The sequence below is a fragment of the Chrysochloris asiatica genome, unplaced genomic scaffold (genome assembly GCF_000296735.1).
Source record: "Chrysochloris asiatica unplaced genomic scaffold, ChrAsi1.0 scaffold00023, whole genome shotgun sequence".
NCBI lineage: Eukaryota > Metazoa > Chordata > Mammalia > Afrosoricida > Chrysochloridae > Chrysochloris > Chrysochloris asiatica.
In genome coordinates this window covers 17,400,243-17,422,816 of record NW_006408541.1, presented here as the reverse complement: position 1 = coordinate 17,422,816, position 22,574 = coordinate 17,400,243, and the positions used below count along the sequence as shown (strand labels likewise).

Here is a 22,574-nt window from a genome sequence, read left to right as displayed (position 1 = left end):
CCTTTTCTTTCTTTTATGCAGGCAGAGGTCAGCATCTTCTCTCTGTTCACCAAAGTATTTTCCATGACAGGGCAAGCCTTTTATGCCTCCACCAGCTCCTTAAAGTTCTGTTGTCAGATTCTGTTCACAATCAGAATGACTGGTTGCTTTGTGATGTTGATCCCCAGGATGGATCCATGCCACCACCAGAAACACAGATTTGTGCAGAAGTTTGTCACTAGAAGCAGGTAGAATATGGGAACAAGATTTTACCTTCAGATACCAGTTCTGTAAGTGTTCATTGCTTTTCTCTGGGAAGCATGTTGATGATTTTTTCAAGCACAAATGTGACTTTCCTGTTTATAGAGCCACCACTGCTGAGAATTGACAACTTCTCCTCAAGTATTAGTGCAGAGATAATCAGAGTCTGAAATCTTCAATTGTGAGGCCCACCTAAAGCCAGACTGTCTTTTACCAAAGGAGAAAGTAGTTACCAAAGAAACCATGGCCCTGTGCATTATAAGTCGAAATCATCTCAATCTGTATATAAGAAACTTTTCAGGTTATTTCTGAAGATCCAATCCCTATCGACTTTCATCAAGCCATCATGCTTAGCACTCTTCACTAATACATGGGGAACACCCTTTGTAGAGCTTTCGATGCAGACAAATCCATTCTATTTGTTCTTCTTAGGTGTAGGAAATACATTAATTTTTGGAGGTTGTGTCTTAGGTTATGCCCCCAAGACCTGGACTGCAAAGGTTGAAGCTGAAGATAAGAACATTTGAGGTACAACCAGAATCATGATCCAACCTCTGATCAAGGTGTAATAACTAATTAAATGCATAGCAGCAATGCTAGACAACTTGCATGGTAACAATACAGTATGCTCATACCAAGTCCAAATGAAGTGGCTCAGGGTTAAATGATGATCCAGTGCAGGGATCCCTGATGCCGAGTCCTGTGCCTAGCTTGGCCAACAGTGTCAGAATTACACATTGACAGCGGAGTCATCAGGGAGGCACATTACTTAACAGAAAGCAAAGCCAGCAGAAATATGGCTTACAGAGACATTTGAAGAGGTGATAATGCTGTGAAAAGTCACAAAAATATGCAGGTGTTTTGACACTCAAGGGTAAAGTCCAGCAAACAAGGTGTTACGAAGGTATTGCCAGCATGCTTAAAAACAATTTTCTTATTAAAAGTAGATAGCACTGAAGATGCAAAATTAACAACGTAAGGGGAATCTGCTATAGGTATACTGCTTTTTCTTGTTAAGAATACATCCCATACACTGGGCACATAAATTATTAGGGTTATAAAAATGAAGGCAGTTTTGTGTTAACAAAATCCCGGTACATTTGGAATGAGCTCAAGGCTTTGAGTGGATGGATATATCCAAAATGAATGACATACACCATTCACCTTCAAAGAAATGATTAGCCTTTCCCAGACTAACCATTCATTAACTATCTTGTCTACTTACATTTTATTCTAGTGCTACTGGCAGGCACATCTTAGAGACAGTTCATGGTTAGGGTAAATGATGAACATGTCAGTGTTCTATTCAAGTATAATGTCTGATTTGTGTGGTTTCAGTGACTTTTTAAAAAAAAGATAAAAAACAAAAAGACAAAACTGGGACTCTGGTCAGATTTTAGATGGGGCCCAGGACATTTTTAGAAAATGTGAACATCCCTCTTCCTTGAAGGACATTAGCAGGTTAAATAACATGCTGAGGAATTCAGTTAGGGACCTACCACCAACGGGAAAAGCAATTCTTACTGAATTGGAATGAACCTAGCTGTCCCCCTGTTGACCGTAAAAAAAGCAGGAAGCCATGCTTTTACCCACAACCCCAAACAACCTCACTTTAGAATTTTTTTCTGATTTTAAAAGGCATTCCTCATCTACCTGATAGGGGCATTAACTCATTTTAAAAAGGATCCTCTCCAAGGTTGTTTGCCTAAATGTTTGTTTTTCCTAGTTATTACCAAAAAAAAAAAGAACAGAAAAGAAACAGGAAGTGATTTTTTCCCTTACAGAAGAAATTATGGACTTGCATTTTAGGTTGGGGTGAAATTAATTTTCTATGTTCAATTTCCTGGCAATAGCTATTTTGATTCCACCAGGTGAGTTAGTTCGTTCTCGAACACTGCCAATGTTTGCTGATTGTCTATATTTAACTGGAAAGTTTAAAGGCATTTGGATAAGTATTATCAATAAGGTGATACACAGTATCCTTCCTGATCCATTACAAAAACAGGAGATACTCTCTACTCTGCAGTGTGTCCAGTGTGCCTGCAGAAACACAAACACTATCTAGAGATCACAATCATCATGGGGACAAGGAGAGGATTTCCTGGTAGAGCCAGGGTCTTTATAGTTACAAATCTTACTCTCCTGCTGGTAAGCCACCTAGATCAGAAACCTAGAGAGTATGCTTTAGAGCACCTGGGAAACCAGACACATGCAGTATCTCCTTTTTTACCATTTAGCCAGAACAGGTTTTCCTGGGAGCTCCATATTTCTGACCACCACATACAAACTCTTAGCCACCTGTCTTCATGTCTATTGTGGCAATGGGAAACAACACAGATGGAACTCCCCAACATCTGCAGCTTGGTTATATGCAACCTAATGGAAGCAGACATCATACGGAACTGTTGAAGTTCAGTAGGATTCACTTACGTTCTTCAGGACACACATACACACCATGGTTTTTACCTATAAGCTGCAAGCATTCTTTATTGTGTTAGAAAAATAGACAAATTACCAGTATATCTGCCTCCTTCTGCAGTGTAACCAGAGACTTGTCTAGAGGATCCATCTGACAGTTGCAGTGTTGCTGTAGTTGCAGTGTCCGACTCCAGCAACATCACTTGTCCCTAGGGCCTGCTTGAATGCTGCAGATCAGACATGTGGTAGCTAGAGCAGACCCACCTTTCATATCTAAGTAGGGACGTACACACCACACATACAACAGCCATTCTTTCTTATTAAGAATGTATGTGTTTCTATCCAAACGTGGGACAGCTATATACCACATGTGTGACCCAGGGAACTATCAGTATAGACTACGATTCAGCAACATTCAGTGCACTGTAGTTTATAGCTTATTGTGGAAAACTTATTTAGGGGCAAAGGCAAAATCCATACTGAGAATCCACTCAGGCAGTGAATAAGAAGTCAGACATGAAATCTCTCTTTCTGCAATCCATACAGAACTGCATACACTGCATCCATGTGTGTTACACCATGGGGCCAGTTTGGATATATTCATATTTGATGGAAATAGCAACATTAATAGGGCTCTTCTTTGTGAGAAGGGGCCAATGTAATGCATGTCTCCAGAGTCTGTTTCAGGATTATCTCTTTCATATATGCTGGGAGGAAAAATATACTGGGAAAATGTACTCTATTTCCAGGAAAGCTAAGAAAAATGGCAACTTCTGAGAAGTGGAATTTTTTGTCCTGCCCCTTTAAAATTTCCCTTTGAACAGGTAACCCAAGCATGCAAAGCACACACGGGCTCTGCAGCACAGCAGCCATCTCTCAAGCAGCACTCTCCGCACACCTGGTTAACATCTGGACCAGCAGCCACTTGGAGCGAAGAGTTGAATCTCTCCTGCGGCTGCAGAGCAGGGTGGCACACACCAATCACCCTGGAGCACTCCTCCTGATGTGGAGGCTCCCATTGACACGTGAGCTGGGGACAGAGGTTTATCCTCTTCCAATTGCCTGCAACTCATGTTGCAAATTGTACTTGCTGTTTTGCCACCGAAACACCACGCTTCCTCTGTATCTCCTGACGTGTATGTGAAAAAGCCGCAAGGCCCTCACACAGGTTCATGTTCTTATTGTTTGCTTGAGCGTTTCTGATTTGTTGGGGGAAGAAAAGACCCTTGAGGTACGAAGTTGGGCTAACTACCCAGAGCCCAACTTTCCCAAGGTAACTCACTGCTTCAGGGTACTTTACCTTCGTGTGGGACTGGGTCTGGATGGAGCCGTATTCATATTTCTTCTTTCCGCTGCCTTATTAATATCTGAAAAGAATAATCAACCCATCTGTTCAATGCTATGGAATAAAAACAAGATCATCAGCACATTTCAAATGAAGCAACAACAAAAAATCGCAATGACAACCAGGTGGTGTAAGGAAATCCATTCAGCAGACACACTGTCACTTGGGCAATTTTTATTATGAAATTAAGGCAGTACATTGTCATGGCTTGGTAAGAAATGTCCCTCAGTTTTCTGGCTTACACATAACTTGTAAAATTGATTATTTTAATGCTTCAGCACTGTTAACCTCTAAACTTGACCCCCTCTCCCTCCAAAGGACATAATGGTTGTTTTTAAACTCTTGGAGAGTCAGCTGTAAGGTTCTTTTTGGGGGAAGAGCTGGGAAAGACAAGAGGGTTAAAAAAGAAACAGAGAAAAGGCAATTCATTTTCCTATGTTTACAAACAAGGAAGTTAACTACAATCCAGTGTCTTAAAACTTCCAATAGTCCGTAAGGTAGAGCCTTCTTTTATTATATCTTGTGTTGCACTCCACTGAATAGAATTTCCCAGAATGAGAGGCAAGAGAGAAATGGGTGATGATAATTTTTTAAAACAAAGACTGTAATTTGTTAATATCTACAACCCTCATAGAAAGGGGACTAAGAGTAAGATTTGCCACTTGCTACACCAGGGTAAGTAATAAAACACCTTTTATAACAAGTTCCCCTTTAGAGAAGCTTGGCATATATGGGAGAACAGCAGAATCACAAGCTTTATAGGAAAGCCAATTTGTATAGTTAAAGCATGTTTTCCTAAAAACAGAAGAACTCTGCTTTGCAAAAACTGAAGTGACTAATAAAAACACCATATAAAAGAAATGAGACAGCAGAGAAAGGTACAAAATCTATGCCCCAAAATAACACCTGACCCTTTTTATATGACTTAAATAGGTGCATTACAAAGCTCATACTTCAGTTCAGTGAAATAATTAAGACTGCTTCCTACTAGTTTAGTTCCCCCTTCTTCTATATTAAGCCCTTAATAATGTAGTGACATTAAATGGTATTAAACACACACATAATTAAGAGTGTTTTAGAATAATAATTATATATTTATAAAATTTCCAGTAATAACAAGAAACAGAAGTCTGGTATAGACTTCACCAAGTCCTATGATGCTGACTTTTGAGTTTCTAGTGAGAATAAGTGTCAATTTCATTTGCAATCAGAAGTCTCTGCAGTTGTTAAGTACCATGGAGTTGGTTCTAACTCACAGCGGCCGTGCACAAGGTTTCCAAGAGCAACTTCTGGGTTTGAGTCGCTGACCTTGTGGTTCGCAGTCCAGTGCTTATCCTACAGCACCACACCAGCAGTCCTATTATGAATTACATATTATGTACTGATAAGTCTTATAGGAAAAATCTAGCTATTTTAAGTATCTCTCAAATACATGGTGCGGGCTAGGGGGATTAAGATCTCTTACATAAGCACCATATCACTTAGCAGGAGTCCATATATTATTAAATGGTCTTGGGAATAAAAAAATCTTGGTATACGTTTTGGTTAGAATACAGGACACTGATAAGTTTCTATTAATGTGATAACTGGTTCACAACACAATAAAGGAATATTACAAAGTATAATTCTATCCAATTCTCTTGACGGCCTACATATGGGGGGTTTCAAAAAAAAAAAAAAAAAAACCAGTGGAAAAATTCCATTACCTTTTAATTTTACTTTCCCATGAACCTTCTGAAGGCCCCCCTTCATGTAGGATCAAAGTGGTCATTGTATACTTTTGGAGCAAAACTGTTTCTAATTGGAGTATAAGTATTTTAGTTTGAAGGTTGGTGAAGCATTTTTGCAGTAACTTGAAAGGTTAAAAATCATTTACGATGTTATCTTTAAGCCATTTTCATTATAATTTGCCTCAGTATATATTTTCATTGAGTAGGTCAAAGCAATTATATTTAGATGGCATAGCTTACTATTTGTTCCTTTTGCAAAAATGAGAACGCTTGGCCATTTTCTTAATTTTGTTGTTAAGTGCCGTCAAGTTGGTTCCAACTCACAGAGACCTTGCATAGAGCTTCCGAGAAATGGCTAGTGAGTTTGAAACACTGACCTTACAAAGTTAACAATCTAGTGATTACCCTATAGCGCCACATCAGGACTCCTTAATTTTAGGGGCAAACAAACTTTTACTGTGGTGCTGTAGGATAAGCACTGGACTGCTAACCTCAAGGTTCAAACCCACCAACTGCTCCTCAGAAATTCTATACAGGGTTGTTCCGAGTAGGAACCAACTTGACACTTAACAACAGGGCTGACAAAGGAGCTTTGGATTATACAGTTTAATCAGATTCTTTTCTTCTAAATCCTTATAAAGAGAAATACTTGTTCTGCACAGAAAAAGGAAAAACTGTTTCCCCATCCCCCCTCAGTATGTGGCGCTGTGGGTTAATGTGCCAGACTGCAAAGCCATTTGAACTGCAAGGTTAGCGGTTCAAGGTCAACAGCTGCTCCTCAGAAACCCTATAAAGGGTTGCTATAGGTCGGAACTGACTTGATGGCACTAACAGTACACTTTATCTGAAAGTGCAGTGGCTCTGTAGGATAAGTTCTTGTTGTTAAGTGCCACAGAATTGGTTCCAACCCATAGCAATCCTGTATAGGGTTTCCGGGGAGTGACTAGTGAGCTTGAACCGCCAACCATGAGGTTCAAACCAACACTGTAGTCCAATGCATTAACCCAAATTTAATCACAAGATTGGCGGTTTGTACACACCAGCTTCTCCGTGGGAGAAAGATGAGGGTTTCTGCTCCTGCATGGATGTTTTAAAGCCTTGGAAACCCTGGTACAGTGTGGCTATGAGTTGGAACCGACCTGACAGCACTTAACAACAACATACATTATCCAGGAAACTTGTGTGGTGCTGTAGGATAAAAACTAGGCACTGATATATAAGCACTGGACTGCTAACCACAAGGTTGGCAGTTTAAATCCACCAGCCACTTTGTGGGAGAAAGATGAGGCAGTCTCAGAAACTCTATAAAGGGTCGCTATGAACTGGAATTGACTCAAGGGCAACGGGTTTGGTTTAGTTTTAGTTCATACTTTATCCAAGGAACCCTTGTGGTACAGTGGCTAAGTATTAGGTAGTTAACCAAGAAGTTAGTGGTTCAAACCAAACAGCCTTGCTAAGGGAGAAAGATGGGGCTGTCTTCTCCCATAAAGATGTAGAGCCTTGGAAACCCTAAAGAACAGTTTTACTTCTTATCAGTGGAGAAAAGACTGAAGTTGTCTAGGACTTCATTTGTTCTTGGATCAATCATCAACACTCCGGACACAGCAGCCAAGAAATCAAACAGCGTATTGCATTAGGCGAATCTGCTGCACAAGACCGTTTTAAAGTGTTGAAGAACAAAGATGTCAGCTTGAGGACTAAGGTACGTCTGACCCAAGCCATGGTATTTTCAATAACCTCATATGCATGTAAAAGTTGAACAGTGAATAAAGAAGATCATAGAATAATTGATGCATTTGAATTATGGTGTTGGAGGAGAATATTGAAAGTACCATGGGCTGCCAAAAGAACCAACAGATCTGTGTTGGAAGAAGTACAGCTGGAGTGCTCCTTGGAGGCCAGGATGGCCAAACTTCGTCTCTCATACTTCGGACATATTGTCAGGGGGGACCAGTCACTGGAGACAGCTATCATGTTTGGTTAAGGTGGAGGGGTCAGGAAAAAAGAGGAAGACCCCCAACGAGATGGACTGGCAAAGTGGCAGCAGGACTGGGCAGTGTTTCGTTCTGTTGTACATAGGGTAGCTACCGATTCGATGGCACCTAACAACAACAACGGGGTTTACTACTCGACAACAGCTGGTATACTTTATTGTGGTCAACTGCCCTTAAGAGAGGAGTTCTGGTGTGGTGCTGCAGGATAAAGCACTGGACCAAAAGGTTGGTTTGAACCACAAGGTTGGTGGTTAAACTCAGCAGCCACTCCTTGGAAATCATACAGGGTTGCTATGAGTTGGAACCGACTTGACAGCACTTAACAACAACACTACCCCTAAGACCAAAAGTCACCTCAGTGTTTCTTCCATCTCAGCTTAGGTAGTACTTCTACGCTTTGCTAATTTTATAAGCAATTCAAAATCATCTTTAGCTCCATGGTGTGCTTAACTTTTGCATTATAATTTCCAAGCAGTCTTCTAAAAACAACAATAACAACTAATACTTTAAAGCACTTCTTAGTTAAGTACTTTTAGACTTTTTATAAAGGGAAACCCCCAGAAAATAATCAAGAAACCAATGATGCTGTATAGGAACTGGCAGAGCAGTTTTAAACCCCAAAGGAATGGGATGAAGAACTCCCAAAGAAAAATAATACTTAAGCTATAATTTATTTTAGACTAATATGCCAGACATGGTTCATTGTCCTTGGATAATTTATAAATAAGAATTCATGTTTCTTTCATAGTACCAAGAACTGCTTTGGGCCACCTATTTTAAAATTGTATCACCATAAAACCAATCTTTCCACCTTAAAACCAATTTTTACACTTCACAGAGCACTGAAAAACAATGAGGACTAAACTCTCAGGTGTAGTCTGTACCCCACACAACACTTATCTTAGAACCACCAGTGACTATGGAAGGAATCCAAAGGCTTAGTTTCAAAAACTGACTACAAATGACGTAAAACAAATTCCCCAAAAGGCTGAGTTAAAAACCAACTACCAGCTAGGAATTACTAATTGGAATTTTATGATGACAAAGATATTGCCACTTGGAGAAACATAGTGACAAGGCAAGTTATTATCACATATTAAGAAAAAAACATTAAACTGGAGGGGACATGACAGGACACTTCTCACGGAAACTTTTTGCATGAAGCCATCTTTGATATTGTAACATCAGGAACACTGCAATGTACTGTATTGTAATGAGTTAGGGATAAGAGAATGCTTGCAATTTTCTCAGCATTCTCTAAGTAAAATAATTAGAATGCTTATACTATCCCAGGGCCTGTACTAAGAACAATCCATACATTACCTTATGAAATTCTTTCTATAACTCTTAGAGACTTAAATATTGTTATGATTTTATTTTCTGAAAGAGGAAACTTGAGGCTTAAAGTAATTAAGTGATTATCTAAAGCCACAAGATTATCAAGAGGCTGAGCTGGTACTCAATAGAGAAGGAGGAGACATAGTTTCCATTTGGAACACTCATACAAGGACTTCCTGATCAAATGTTGACCAAACCTGGAAAAGGCTCAGTCTAGACTAGATATTCATTACTAGACTCCAAAATCTAAGTGCCCCTTGACACTCAATATGGTAGGGACCTACTTATTCAATTACCACTACAATTCTATCACCTTAAACTACAATGTTTGTGGTTTCTGTTACTGTCACTCTATTCACTTTAACTTTTCACACAAAAATACTCCATTCATATTTTATTTCCTGCCTTTTACTTCCTTTGATGAAAGAGCACTTGTCTTGGGAGCATCATTCTATCTTGGGGAGTTTAGACAGGTCACTTGATTTCTCTGAGCATATATCTCCTCTTTCTTGACAAAATGGATATTCTACCCATTTTGTTAGTTATATTGATTAAAGGGAAAAAAATAAACTAAGAGAAAAAACTTCTAATTTGGATTTATAGAGATTGAGGTAATCTAAAATTAACTACAAAGACTGAGTTTAAAATAGTTATTAAAAGAAACAAATTTCAACTAAAATGTACAAGTAGAGATCCTTATAGAACTAAATTAATGAGCTTGAAAAGGTTAACTTAAAATCAGTACATCAAATGCATCATGGATTCACCATCTGCCAAATGTTTACTATGTGTGATACCTGGTATAGTCTCTAACAGATGAGCCTGAAGTCCTTAGGATTTCACTGATTTATAGAGACACAAATATACAGACAATTACAATATAATCTAAAGTGTGATTATGACAGACAAATGGGAGGTTTTAAGTTCCTGAATGGGGTTATTCTTATCAGAAGAAAGGCCCGATGATCTACTCCCCCCCAAAATCAGCCACTGAAAACCCTACATACAGTATCGTTCTAGCCTTGACACACATGGGGGGGGGGGGAGGATAGGATTCATGAGTTAACATCAACTTGATGGCAACTGTAATAATATAATATATTAACATAAACTTTGTGTATGTGTGAGGCAGAGGACTGGAGTCCTGGTGTGGCACTGTGGGCATATACGTTAGGCTTCAAAGTCCTTTGAACTTCAAGGTCAGTGGTTCAAGCTCACCAGCTGCTCCTTGGAAACCCTACACAGGGTCGTTACGGGTCAGAATCAACTCAATGGCACAACAATAAGGGAGGCAGGGAAAATCTAAAAGTAATATTTAAATTGGGCCTTAACAGAGTAGGAATTTATCAAAAGATGAATGTCAGCCCCACACAAGCAAAGGTAAAGATAATAGATAAAAGAATGAAGGATACATAAGTTAGAAATACTACAAGAAGTTTAATGTAGGGGATATGGGGATAGCTGAAGAAAGGAGAGTTAGAATGACAGATGAAACTACAGTTAGACTAGATCTAGATTACAGAAGGTTTTTGCTTCAGAAAAGGAAGAAATTGGTGACAGGAAGGTTTGTATGAAGTGAACTACCACAATAAGAATCTCAGTTAAACAAATTAATGAAGCTTTATTGTATACAAGTTTAGTAAAAAATATAATCCATTAATGTTCTTTAAGGGCCATTGATTTGACTGAAGGGAAAGGTGGGAGAAAAACATTTTACAAGGTCATTTGAACAAAGGAATATAAAATTGGATAGCTACCCAGAGAAGTCAGTAATCAGTATGAATGGTGTGGCGCTATATGACTTTACTGCTAACTGCAAGGTTGGTTCAAACCTATCAACGACTCTTTAACAAACAATCTAGTTCAATTGTGTTCCTCATTTTAATGTGTGTGTGTCTTTATATATGTTGTTGTTAAGTGCTGTCAAGTCGGTTCCAACTCATAGCAACCCGTATGAGGAGCTCCTGGTGGGTTTGAACTGCTGACCTTGGGTTTAGCAGTCCAGTGCTGACACATAGCACCACACCAGAAGTTCATATATATATGTATACACACACACACACACACACACACACACACACACACACACACACACACACACACATATCACATTTCTTTAATGAAGAGACTTCAGTAGCACCTGGGAAGATAAGTGAAAAATCAGATTTCCAGACCCACTCTCAAAACTTTTAGGTAGAGCTGAGGAATCTGGTGTGATGCTGCAGGATAAGCACTGGGCTGCTAACCACAAGGTTGGTGGTTCAAAACTACCAGTGGCTTCTCGGAAATTCTATATAACAAGTCAGAATGGGCTCAACAAAGGGGCCTTATATTTTAACAAGTTTGTCATGGGATTCTTGGTAGGTGTTTGAGAACTACTGTTCTATTATTATTTATTTATCCCTTTTATATATCGTAATATATACTTAGGTCCTCCATTTAGAAATCTCCCTAATCTTCTATACTATATTAACGGATAAATAACCCATAAACATGTTACAAAAGAAAATACCACTAAGACAGTGGCTAAAGCTGCAAAAACCTATCCTGAAAACAGCATCACATTGTTATTTCCACAGGAAAGGGAATTATCTACCAAGTTTCCAAAGTGCTAGAACTAATAACAGCTAATTATAAGGTTGGGTTAATGCACTGGACTGCAAGGTTTGTTTGAAGCGGTTCAAGCTTACCAGCTGCTCCTTGGATTCTCGATACAGAGACACTATTAACTGGAACAGATTCAACAGCACTTAACAACAACAATTATAAGGTCTGTGGCGCTGCAGGACAATGCACTGAACGGACCTCAAGGTTGGTTTGAACTGAAAGGTCAGTGGTTCAAAACCCATCAGCCACTCCTCGAAAACCCTTACAAGGTTGCGATGAGTTGGAACTGACTTGATGGCACTTCACAGCAACAATTATAAGGTCAGTGCCCTACACTCCTCCACAGGAAGAAGGTGCTGTCTATAATTTTTCTATTTCATCAGATCTTTTAAAAAGTATCCTGAAAATGTAAGCTTGTTCTTCTAATTGCCCAATTATAAAGTCAGGAAAAATATTAGACATATTACCAACTAAAGTTTAAACTCTACAAACTGTCAGTATTGTTTTGTTAGAATGCCTGCTTCTTCAAGGCATTTTGTTTTCTTACCTAATTGAAAAAAGAGAAAAATGGTCACCTATATTTCACATCCACACTACTAAAAGCAATTCAAAGTTAATAAACAGACCATGGACTCTGGTTATGTCTGTTTTTGTTCTCAAGCAGGTGAAAGCATCCTATTGGTGTTGAATGGAAGGAAATAAAACAGGGAAAGACCCATACAGTTTAAACTATTTTTAATACCGCTAGTGCAAACTCATCTACAAACAAGAATTATCAATTAGTAATCTAAGGTATGAATAGCTAGTACTAGAATCTACTTCAGTTTATTTTCCTGTAAAAAACTCATTTTTCTAGAGTCCTAACTCAGGAGTATTCTCAAATTTATGTGCACAGTAGTTTCTTCTTTGTGAGGTTTCGTTTCCCACTGATTTAGTTAACTCTTGGTCAGCTCCAAAATATAAGGAGCTATGTTCCTATGTCCTATTCCACCCTGCCAGGAGGTGAATTATTCCTTTGTAAACTTTTCCACTTTAGATATATGCTACCTGCTATATGCTAATCTTACTGTGAAAAATCTGTAAATTAAATTTTGCAAGTATGCGTGTATAGGATAAAATATAGTGCACACATCAGTAAATCAACAAGTATTGCTACTATGAACTCCAGTTTATACGTACACAGATTTATTTCAAACATGTTCAGATATGTCTCTGCAATCAGTACATGGCTGTAGACAAGTTCTCTCTGTATTAAGGTACCTTCCAAACAAAGGTTCAATCAAAACAATGGCTTCCAAGGGGATTTGCTGATCCAGCGCAAGGCAGAGAAGCCAACTCAGACTCTCATAGCAACCCTGTATAAGGTTTTCAAGAGCAGCTGGTGGGTTTGAACTGCTGACCTTGAGGTTACCAGTCCAATGCTTTATTCTACAGCACCCCATCAGAGTTCTTGGTGATGGGTTTTTGAGATTCCAAAGGGTCCCAAAGGGGCAATCTTGATAGATTTTCCTCAAAGGACACAGGATGATCTTGGGGGCTTCTATGAAGTTTTAAGAAAACTGACTAGTGAGAAAAAAGCCAGGAAAAGTTGTGCTGAGGAATTTTCTTTCATCATAATGTACCTGCTTACTCTTCAAGGGTAACCAAGGACTGTGTTCTATGATAATTTTGTTGGAAAATGTTTCCCTACACAGTCTTGACCTTGCTCACTCAGACTTTTTGTTCCCCAAACTCAAAGAATATTTCAAAGGAACACAATTTAAGTCCCTTGAGGATGCCAAAACTCCCATTTGACATGGTGTAAATTGAAGAGTGCCGAATTCTTTTTTTTTTTTTTTTTGGGGGGGGGGGCGAGGAAAAGGAAAAAAAAAGCTTTTAAAAAGTTAAAAACCAAAAAAAAAAAAAAAAAAAAAGAATGTATAGACCTAAATGGAGAATATATCAGTATCGAGAAACAATAGCTTCACATTTTGCTATTTTTGCTTAATAAAGGGTTGTATGATTTAGTAGCAATATATATATATATTTTACTTACACTCATATAGGGTTTCGTACTATCCACAACTTCAGGCATTCACTGGGGGTCTTGGAATGTATCCCCACGGGTAAGGTGGGATTGGTGGTGGTGGTTATATGCTGTGGAGTTGGTTCCGACTCATAGCGACCCTGACCAGGATTTCCAAGGCTGTATTACTGTACATAAATTCCAACTGGGTATATTCCCTGAATCCCACTTCCAGAGAATGGTCAGTTGGGAGACAGGGAGTTTCATCTAAGAATCTGTATTCTTAGATGAATATGTATGTTTTGGAGGATCACCTTTTGATAAATACTGCCCTAAGTAAGTTTCCCAAAGTCTGAAAAAGGTTCAGTTATACACCAACTCCTCACTTATTGGCACAGTTAGGTTCCAAAGATAAGATAAGGCGGTTATGTGACAATGGAAGATGACCATATGGATCACAAAAAGGAGGATGATTACATAGATAACCGCCACACTACTGCGAAGCATGGCCCATGTTAACACAGAACCTTTGTCAACACAGTCAGTGTTACTCTTGCCTGGCACCCTGGCGTTTGGTACTGTCAGAAGTTTGTCTAAAATAGTTGTAGAGTACATATTTTACTACTGTCATAAACGTGAAATGTCATATAACGTGGAACTTGGTAAGGATGACAGTTCAACCTTGCCAGCTGCTGAGTGAAAAAGATGAGGTTTTCTGCTCCAGTAGACTTCTCGTTGGAAATCCTACAGGGTTGGAATCGACTTGAAGGCAGTGGATTTGGGCTTTTGTTGGTGCAATGGTTACAAAGTGCTTGGCTGCTAAGCTAATCAAAAGGCCTGCAGTTCAAACTGACCAGCTCCTTCGTGGGAGAAAAGTGTGGCATTCTGCCTCCATAAAGGTTTATGGCCTTGAAAAGTCAGAATCTACTTGACAGCAATGGGTTTGTAGTTGTTTGTTATAGAGGTATAGTTATGGTTATTTTATAAAACAATGTTTCTCTTACCTTTTTTCTTTTGGACATTAAAAACAATTTCTTAAGAAAAATTAAAAGTAAACTTTTTGTACCATCTCTGACCCTAAACATGTTACTATTACCTGAATCTTCAACTACATAATTAAATGTTTTCATTTGAAATCAAAATATTTGTGAGTCAGACTTCTTAAAAGCTTGTCCACTACCTGCAAAATCAAATTAATCTTCAGTAAGTCAATCATTCCAGATTCAAACTAGAGGGACACGCAAGATATTTTATAGATTGTGGCACTGAGGGTTAACTCACTAGACTGCAAAGTCAGTTTTAACTGCAAGGTTGGTGATCAAGCTCACCAGTGCTCTTAGGAAACCCTATACAGAGTTGCTATCAGTAGAAATTGACTTGCTGGCACTTAACAACATAGTGGGATAAGCGTTGGGTTGTTTACTGCAAAGTGACTGATTCAAACTCCTCTGAGCAATTCTACTTTGTCCTATAGGATCGTTGTGAGTGAAATCCACTTGATGGCAGTGGGTTTGGTTTTATACATCTTCTAAGGCACTTTGCTTGGTTAACTGTGCTTCAGTGCAACAAAGAGTACCCTGATTCTTGTCTAGAGTTGCCAATTTTTATACAGGTCAGATATCATGTTTTGAACATGAAATATTGAGAAAAGATTACCATGGCCTGGAAAAATTCTGATTTTCTGAGGGGAATTCTTTTTCTTTTAACCGAGTAAAGATTTATAAAACAGTTCATCAGTTTTATATTCATTATACACAATGACTGTAATCACCTCACATCAGTTAACCATCAGTCAACAGTATTTCTCTCTCTTCCCTTAAACTCTTTGCACTCCTCTTCTCTATCTTTCCCTACCTTCATCATTCGTCTGCTAACCTCCCTTTTGGTGTGTATTGCCTGCCCTACCACCCAAGTTAAAGCGATGTGGGATAAAGCACCGGACCGCAAGTTGTTAAAATCACAAGATCACTAGTTCAGTTAAAATCACAGGTGACTCACTTGTCGCTCCTTGGAAAACTTACGCAGGGTCGCTATGAGTTGGAAATGCCTCGACAGCACGGCACTCATCAATAATAACAATAACCTCTAGTCAGAACGAAAATTGACCGTACCTACACATAACCTGCTGTGGCACTGTAGGATATGTATACGACTGTTAACAACAGGCTGGCAGTTCAAATCCACCAGCCCCTCCTTGGAAACCCTATACAGAGTCACTGAATTGGAGCAGACTCCATGTAAATATCCCTATCTGGAGTTAATGCAGCAGGTATGCTGGTATTATATACCTAGCTGTCAGTATATTTCATACTTCCCTAATGTCCTGCAACTTCAGACAGTGGCCGTACCCTTATCCTTTCATGTCTCTCATTAGTGAGCTTAACACAGAGGGTCATTTTCTGTGGGTCACTGCCCTCTTAAGTTTTTGATACTTTGCAGATCTGCTTGATGCTTAAGCAGAACAGTTTAGACAAGTGTATATGCTATTTATAGGACAAACCTTCTGGCATAAAAAAGCTGACATTAAGCTTTAAAAGCACTTGACTCAAAGTCACACCACACTCAACAGTAATCCACAAGGTCCAGAAAGCAAACAGTGTAGTAGAAAGAATGGCTAATTTAGGGGAACACTAGCATTTAAAGGGTTCCATGGAAAGATTGTTATTGTTAAGTGCTGTCAAGTGAGTTCTGACTCATAGCAACCATCTATAGGATTTCCAAGAAATGGCTGATGCGCCTGAACATCCTGCCTTGAGGTTCAAACTGATCTCGCAGTCCAGCGCATTAACCTACAGCGCCATACCAGGACTCCCAATGGAAAGACAGTGGGCGAAAAATGTAATTTCTCCTTCTCATGGATATCTACATTTTGCAATGGTTAGTATTAAAGCCTGAGAATCACTTTATCTTAACATGTCCCAATTTTGTTTAAAACCATAAAATCTTTATCTGTGATAACATCTTGAATTGTTCTATTAAATATGTGATTTTGGACAAGAATTCTAACCTCTATGAGCAATGGTTTCCTCATTTGCAAAAAAAAAAAAAAAAAAAAAACAACTAAAAACCAAAACTAAGTACCAGCCTACCTACCTCACAAGATTGTCAGGAGCAAATCAGTTGGGATTATAAGTCTGTTTTGTAAACCACATGCATGATTAATTATCTTTGTTAAGTTGTGGAGTCAGTTCCAACTCATAGTGACCCCGTAGAATAAGCACTGAACTGTGAAATACAAGGTTGGCAGTTCAAACTCACGAGCTGCTCCTCGGAAACCTTGTACAGGGTCACTATTATTTGGAACTGACTCCACGGCGCTTAACAACAAATCTTTGTGGGAACAGAAAGCCTCATCTTTCTCCCTTGTAGCAGCTGGTGAGCTCAAGCAGCAGACCATTGCTTATCTTACAGAGAGCACCAAGTTCAAGTTATCATTATTGCCACTAGTAATAGTGAGTTTGTGGTTGTTGTTGTTAAGTGCTGTCGAGTCAGTTCTGACTCATAGTGACCCTGTGTAGTGTTTCCAAGGAGCAGCTGGTGAGTTTGAACTGCTGACCGTGTGGTTCAAACAGTTATCCTAGAATGCCTCAATGGGTATTTCATTCATCATGTGGAGAGTCAAAAACAAAGGGAACAATAATGCAAACGAAAGGAACATCACAAATCAAATATATTTCCTCCAAACATTTTCCATTCTTAAAGGCATAACTGAATTCCAATCATTTCCATGGTAGTAACATGCCACACAAAGGCACTGCCACCTGCAGGCCATAGTCATGGAATGCTTGCAATGGTTATTTAAAATTAAGTTTCATAGCATCAAGCTCTTTTTCATTAGACTTTTAAGGCCTTTTCCAAAAGATGTTTATTTTTAGCTTTTCAGTACAGGTAGATGAGGTTTCATTTGTTGATGTTCTGAGAATGACTCGAATAAGAAAATTCTCATTTTTTTTCTCTACACAGTAATGCTGCTTAGAAATAGGAAATACATATGTCCTACACTGTGTTCAGACCAAAGCAATCCCAAAGGATTAAGGCTTTAAAAAACAAACCACAGCATTTTGGGGAAGCCCTTGAATGGCCTGCGCTACCTTTTCTGAGTTTCCTTTCAATGAATTAAAAACTACATCTGCTCTTTCTCACACACATAGCTGAAGAAAAGGCTATAAATAAACTTATCAATTAAGTGGAGTTGTCAGTGTCTCCTTTAAATGTATGTTTATAGGCATGCAACAGCTCAAGAATCTGCACCTATGAAGTCTGTTTCAGTGAGCCTTATAACATGGTTTCTCTAGTACATTCTACACAAACATACACAAGCACACACTTGTATGTTGATTTTATGTTTGGAGAATGTGTACTAGGTTTCAAAGAATATCTGACAAAACAGAGAAAAAAGCAAATTAAGAATGAAGGAAGAAAGTGATGTCATGAACCAAGTGATCTCCAGTACCCACAATGCAAAGCTTGGGCGTTTACTAGTTCCAAAAAGTCAACACAAAGTCAGTTTTCACCACCCAGACTTACACCCACAGATAACAGTAAATCTAGAGTGGTCAGACACACTAAACTGCTCCATCAGCGTTGACAGAATCCTCTTTTCAAGAACTGTCAGGTGGTTGCCACCCACCACGGGTCAGTGAGGAAACTGAGGCAGGTGGGCGGCACCCCGGTGCACTTAAGTGATCACTTCTAGCATTTCCTGGGACGACCACGTCTAAATCCCTAACGTCGACCATCTGCCAGAAGCCCGCCTGGACACTGCCCTTCCCGGGGCACCCAGGGCGTCGCAGAGAACCTGCTTTACCCCAGGGGCAAATTCTGGGCACAGAACAAAAGGCAGCAATTAACTCCAACCTCCAAGGGCAGCGTTTCCTAAAGTGTGGGCCGCAGAATAATTTCCAGATGCACAAGGACACAGTGTTTATTTGAATACATAGGCATTTATTATCAATTCTTTTACGAGCATGAGAAAAATAACTGGCTTTCCATTATACGGTTTGTAGGTTCAGTTCCCGCTTTAAACACACATATTTAAAGAGGGGCGGGCGCGAATCAGTATTAAAAAAGATCATTTCATAAATTGCAGCACAGGCGGAACACGCACGAGAAGGCGAACACGAGAGTCTGGGATTTGAAATGCCGTCCTAAGCAAAAAGGGCCTGGTCCATGGTCTCGGGTCTACATAATGGGTGGGTGGGGTTGGGGTTACAGGATCAAAGGATGCACTTCTGGGGCGGCGGCAAGGGGGGACAGCACTCCTTCGGCCCAGGGAGCTGCAGGCCCCGGAACCCTCTCACCCCCGCGAGACGGATGCAGAGACCCAGGTTCGAATCCCGACTGCGCTGACTCGCAGAGACTCCCCCTCACCCCCCACCCGCGGGCGAACGACTTCACTTGTCCATTTCGAGAGGGGCGGGGAGCGTGCAGGCTTGCCCTGCAGAAAAGCCCTGAGGCTGCACTGAAGGTTCGCGTACAGTTAGCGGTTGCGGGGTGACGGCGCCCGGAACCCACCACAGGCCGCCCGGACCTGCTAGGCCTGGGCTTGAGGAGAGCCAGAGGAGGCCGCGCCCCGTACGGGGCATGCGCAGTCCCGCGCGCGCCCTGAGGGAGCCGAAGCCGAGGCCGCGGCCGCGCTTCGAGCGGGCCCTCCCGCCTCAGCCTCCTCATCTGGCCCGGGCCCCCTCCCCCCAACCAACCGCCAGTCCGTCTGCCCCACGCCTCGGCGGACGGCCACCGCTACCCAGCACTCACCGCTACCAGTGTGGCGGGCTCTCGGCCGCTCCTTCCCCTCAGGTCCGCCGCTGCCGCCTCGCTTTCAGCCCACCTGCCCGCCGTAGGACAAAGGCGCCACCAACAGACCGGCGCGAGCACGAGGCAATGGCGGACGGGGCGGAGAGTGGAGATGGGGGCAGAGGGCGCGCACGTAGCGGCAGGCGCGGCACTGTCGCGAGACCTCGCGAGTTTACGGCAGGGCTGAATTGGGCCTTCGATCTCCTTAGCAATGAGGGCGGGGAAGTGGTTCTCCCACGGCGGTTGAGTCCCCGCGAGGGGTTGCCTAGTAACGGCGCTTCCGGCTGAGGATGGGCGCCAGCTTGGCCCTCCCCCCACCCCAAAGGGCCTCAGCAAAGTCTAGTCTGATTTTCCAGGGCATCATTCCTCCCTAAATGTGGACATCGAAAATGTAAATGCCCTTATAGTTTAATTTAGACTTGCATAAAATAATACATCATAATATTTGATAAAATAGTGACTTTTTAATCATTAAGGCAGAGTGTGAGTCTATGTGAGATATAACTCTTGTGGTCCATCTTCAGGAATAGATGAGATTGCAAGACATGGCACACAGATTGTTGATTCAAGCAAGCTATTCTAAGACTAGGGAATTTAAATAAAATACAGCCATTAAGACCTTGGGCAAGCCATTTTGGCTTCTCTGTTGTTGTTGTTAAGTGCCGTCGAGTCGGTTCCGACCCATAGCGACCCTGTACAGGCTTCTCTAGGGGGAGGGAAAATGGGATGTACCATAGAATTGTATATGGAGAACTGGAACTGGAGGAGGGGCTTTTGGGGGGGTGGGGGACAAGAATAAAAACCGTTTGTGGAGAGCCATGTGGCGCGTCTGCCCATGTCTATAGGGCTGGGCGCCCGATTTTGCAAAATCGAATAAAGAAAACCTCACTCTCCCTAAAATGAGTACAGGTTGGATTACTTGAGTGTTTGTCAGTATAGTCAACGGTTCTCACAGTCTATAAGAAAATAGTATATATATTCCTGGAACAACCAAATCATAGGGAACAAAGAGACCAGAGAAGTGGAGCAAATGTTTTATTTAAATGTACATTTAAGTAGGCTGTGTACCCTATTAGTTTCACTGACAAGGTGCAAAAAAAAGCTTCTGGAGATATATTCACCTGTTCTTCTTGAGTTATTTATTTCTTCCAAGAATACTCATTGAATGTCAAAAACAAATTTCCCAGAATGTAACTGTCGACCATGAAGCATGTAAACCGTTGCATTGTTCACTTAATCTATAGAATATATTTGTCACAAGGAATGGAATTTGCTCACACAATAGTAAATACACTCTATTAATCACAGCCATCGCTGTATGAATCAGGTAGGCTCTTTTATTAGGAGACTTTTCAGACCCCATTGGATCATGTTTTTCTCCTTGTAAATGCTGCTACTGGAGTCAGATACCCTTCGTTCGGTCCTGACTCAGCACAACAGAAGGAAACACTGATCATCCTCAGATGGTTGTTATATTTGAACCCATTCTTGCAGCCCGCTTTGTCAATACATCTCACTGAGAGATTTCCTCTTGCTTTGGTGATCCTCTTCCAAGAATGATGTCCTTCTCCAGGGACTGTTCCTGATAATAATGTGTCCAAATTACATGAGACAAAGTCCGGCCATCTTCACTTCTAAGTAGAGTGTGATGGTTGTAGTTCTTCCAAGGCAGATCTGTTCATTCTCCTGGGAGTTTGTTGTTGTTGTCAGGTGCCATACAGTCGGAACCGACTCATAGCGACCCCATGCACAGCAGAACAAAACAATGTCCGATCTTGGGCCAACCTCACTACCGCTGCCACACTTGAGTCCATCACTGATGCCACCTGGCCAATCCATCTCGTTAGGGGTCTTCCTCTTTTTCTCTGACCCTCCACCTTACCCAGCGTGACATCCTTCTCCAGTGACTGTTTCCTCCGGACAATATGTCCAAAGTATGAGAGACGAACCTTAGCCATCCTGGCCTCCAAGGAGCACTCTGGCTGCACTTCTTCCAAAACAGATCTATTGGTTCTTTTGGCAGTCCATGGCACTTTCAGTATTCTCTTCCAACGCCACAACTCAAAGGCATCAATTCTTAATATTCTTCGCCAATACCAAGATTCAAAGGCATCAGCGCTTCTCTAGTCTTCCTTATCCAGTGGAGATTCCAGATTAAGAGTAGGAAGAAGAAGCGGTCTACTTCTGAATGTTAAGCCACTGAAGACCTGATGAGTAGCAGTGGAACGTTGTCCCACGTAATGTCAGAAGGTGAGCCCCTCAGGTAGGAAGACACTCAGAATACAACTCGGGAAGAGCTGCCTCCTCAAAATAAAGTTAATCATAATGACATGTATGGAGCAAAACTTTCAAGGTTCTCATTTGCTGATGAGGCACAACTCAAAATGAGGAGAAACAGCTGCAAAAATCCATTAATAATTGGAACATGGAATGTATGAAGTATGAATCTAGAAAAATTGGAAGTTGTCAAAAATGAAATGGAACACCTAAAAATTGATATCCTAGACATTGTTGTTGTTGATAAGTGCCATCGAGTCGATTCTAACTCATAGCGACCCTATGAGTTATGCTGGTGAGTTTGAACTGCCGACATCGCAGTCCAGTGCTTATCCTACAGCACCACACAAGGACTCCATCCTAGGCATTAGTGAGCTGAAATTGACTGGTATTGGCCATTTGACTCTGACAATCATATCGTTTACTACGCCAGGAATGATAAATTCAAAAGGAATGTGCCGCACTCATTGTTAAAGAGAACATTTCAAGATCTGTCTTGAAGTACAATGTTATTTATGATAACATAATATCCATATGCTTACTAGGAGGACCAGGGAGCTTGGTAGCTCCATAAGATAAGCACTGGATTGTGACCTAAAAGGTGGGCAATTCAAACACACCACCCGCTCCATGGGAGAAACACAAGGCTTTCTGCTCCCACAAAAGAACTTATACAAGGTCTCTGAATTGAAACCAACTCCATGGCAACTAACAACTAGGAGGAACAGTTGTTGTTGTTGTTGTTGTTAAGTGCCGTCGAGTCGGTTCCGACCCATAGCGACCCTGTACAGGGTTTCCGAGGGTGTAAATCTTTACGGGAGTAGAAA

At 40.9% G+C, this 22,574-nt stretch overlaps 1 protein-coding gene across 2 annotated transcripts in view; it reads right to left on the bottom strand.

The window, feature by feature from the left end:
- NCOA5 (nuclear receptor coactivator 5) overlaps positions 1–19,556 on the bottom strand; it is a 32,217-nt gene extending 12,661 nt beyond the window's left edge. The window contains exons 1-2 of one of the 2 annotated variants that reach the window (XM_006839231.1): positions 19,432–19,556; positions 3,959–4,025 (exon numbers count right to left, since the gene is read on the bottom strand). In XM_006839231.1, the coding sequence (XP_006839294.1) occupies positions 3,959–3,996 (38 nt within the window). In that variant the 5' untranslated portion in view covers positions 3,997–4,025; positions 19,432–19,556. Of the gene's footprint in view, positions 1–3,958; positions 4,510–19,431 lie in introns of those variants that run through there. The other variant, XM_006839230.1, reaches the window with a different exon arrangement.
- Positions 19,557–22,574: the final 3,018 nt, after the last annotated feature.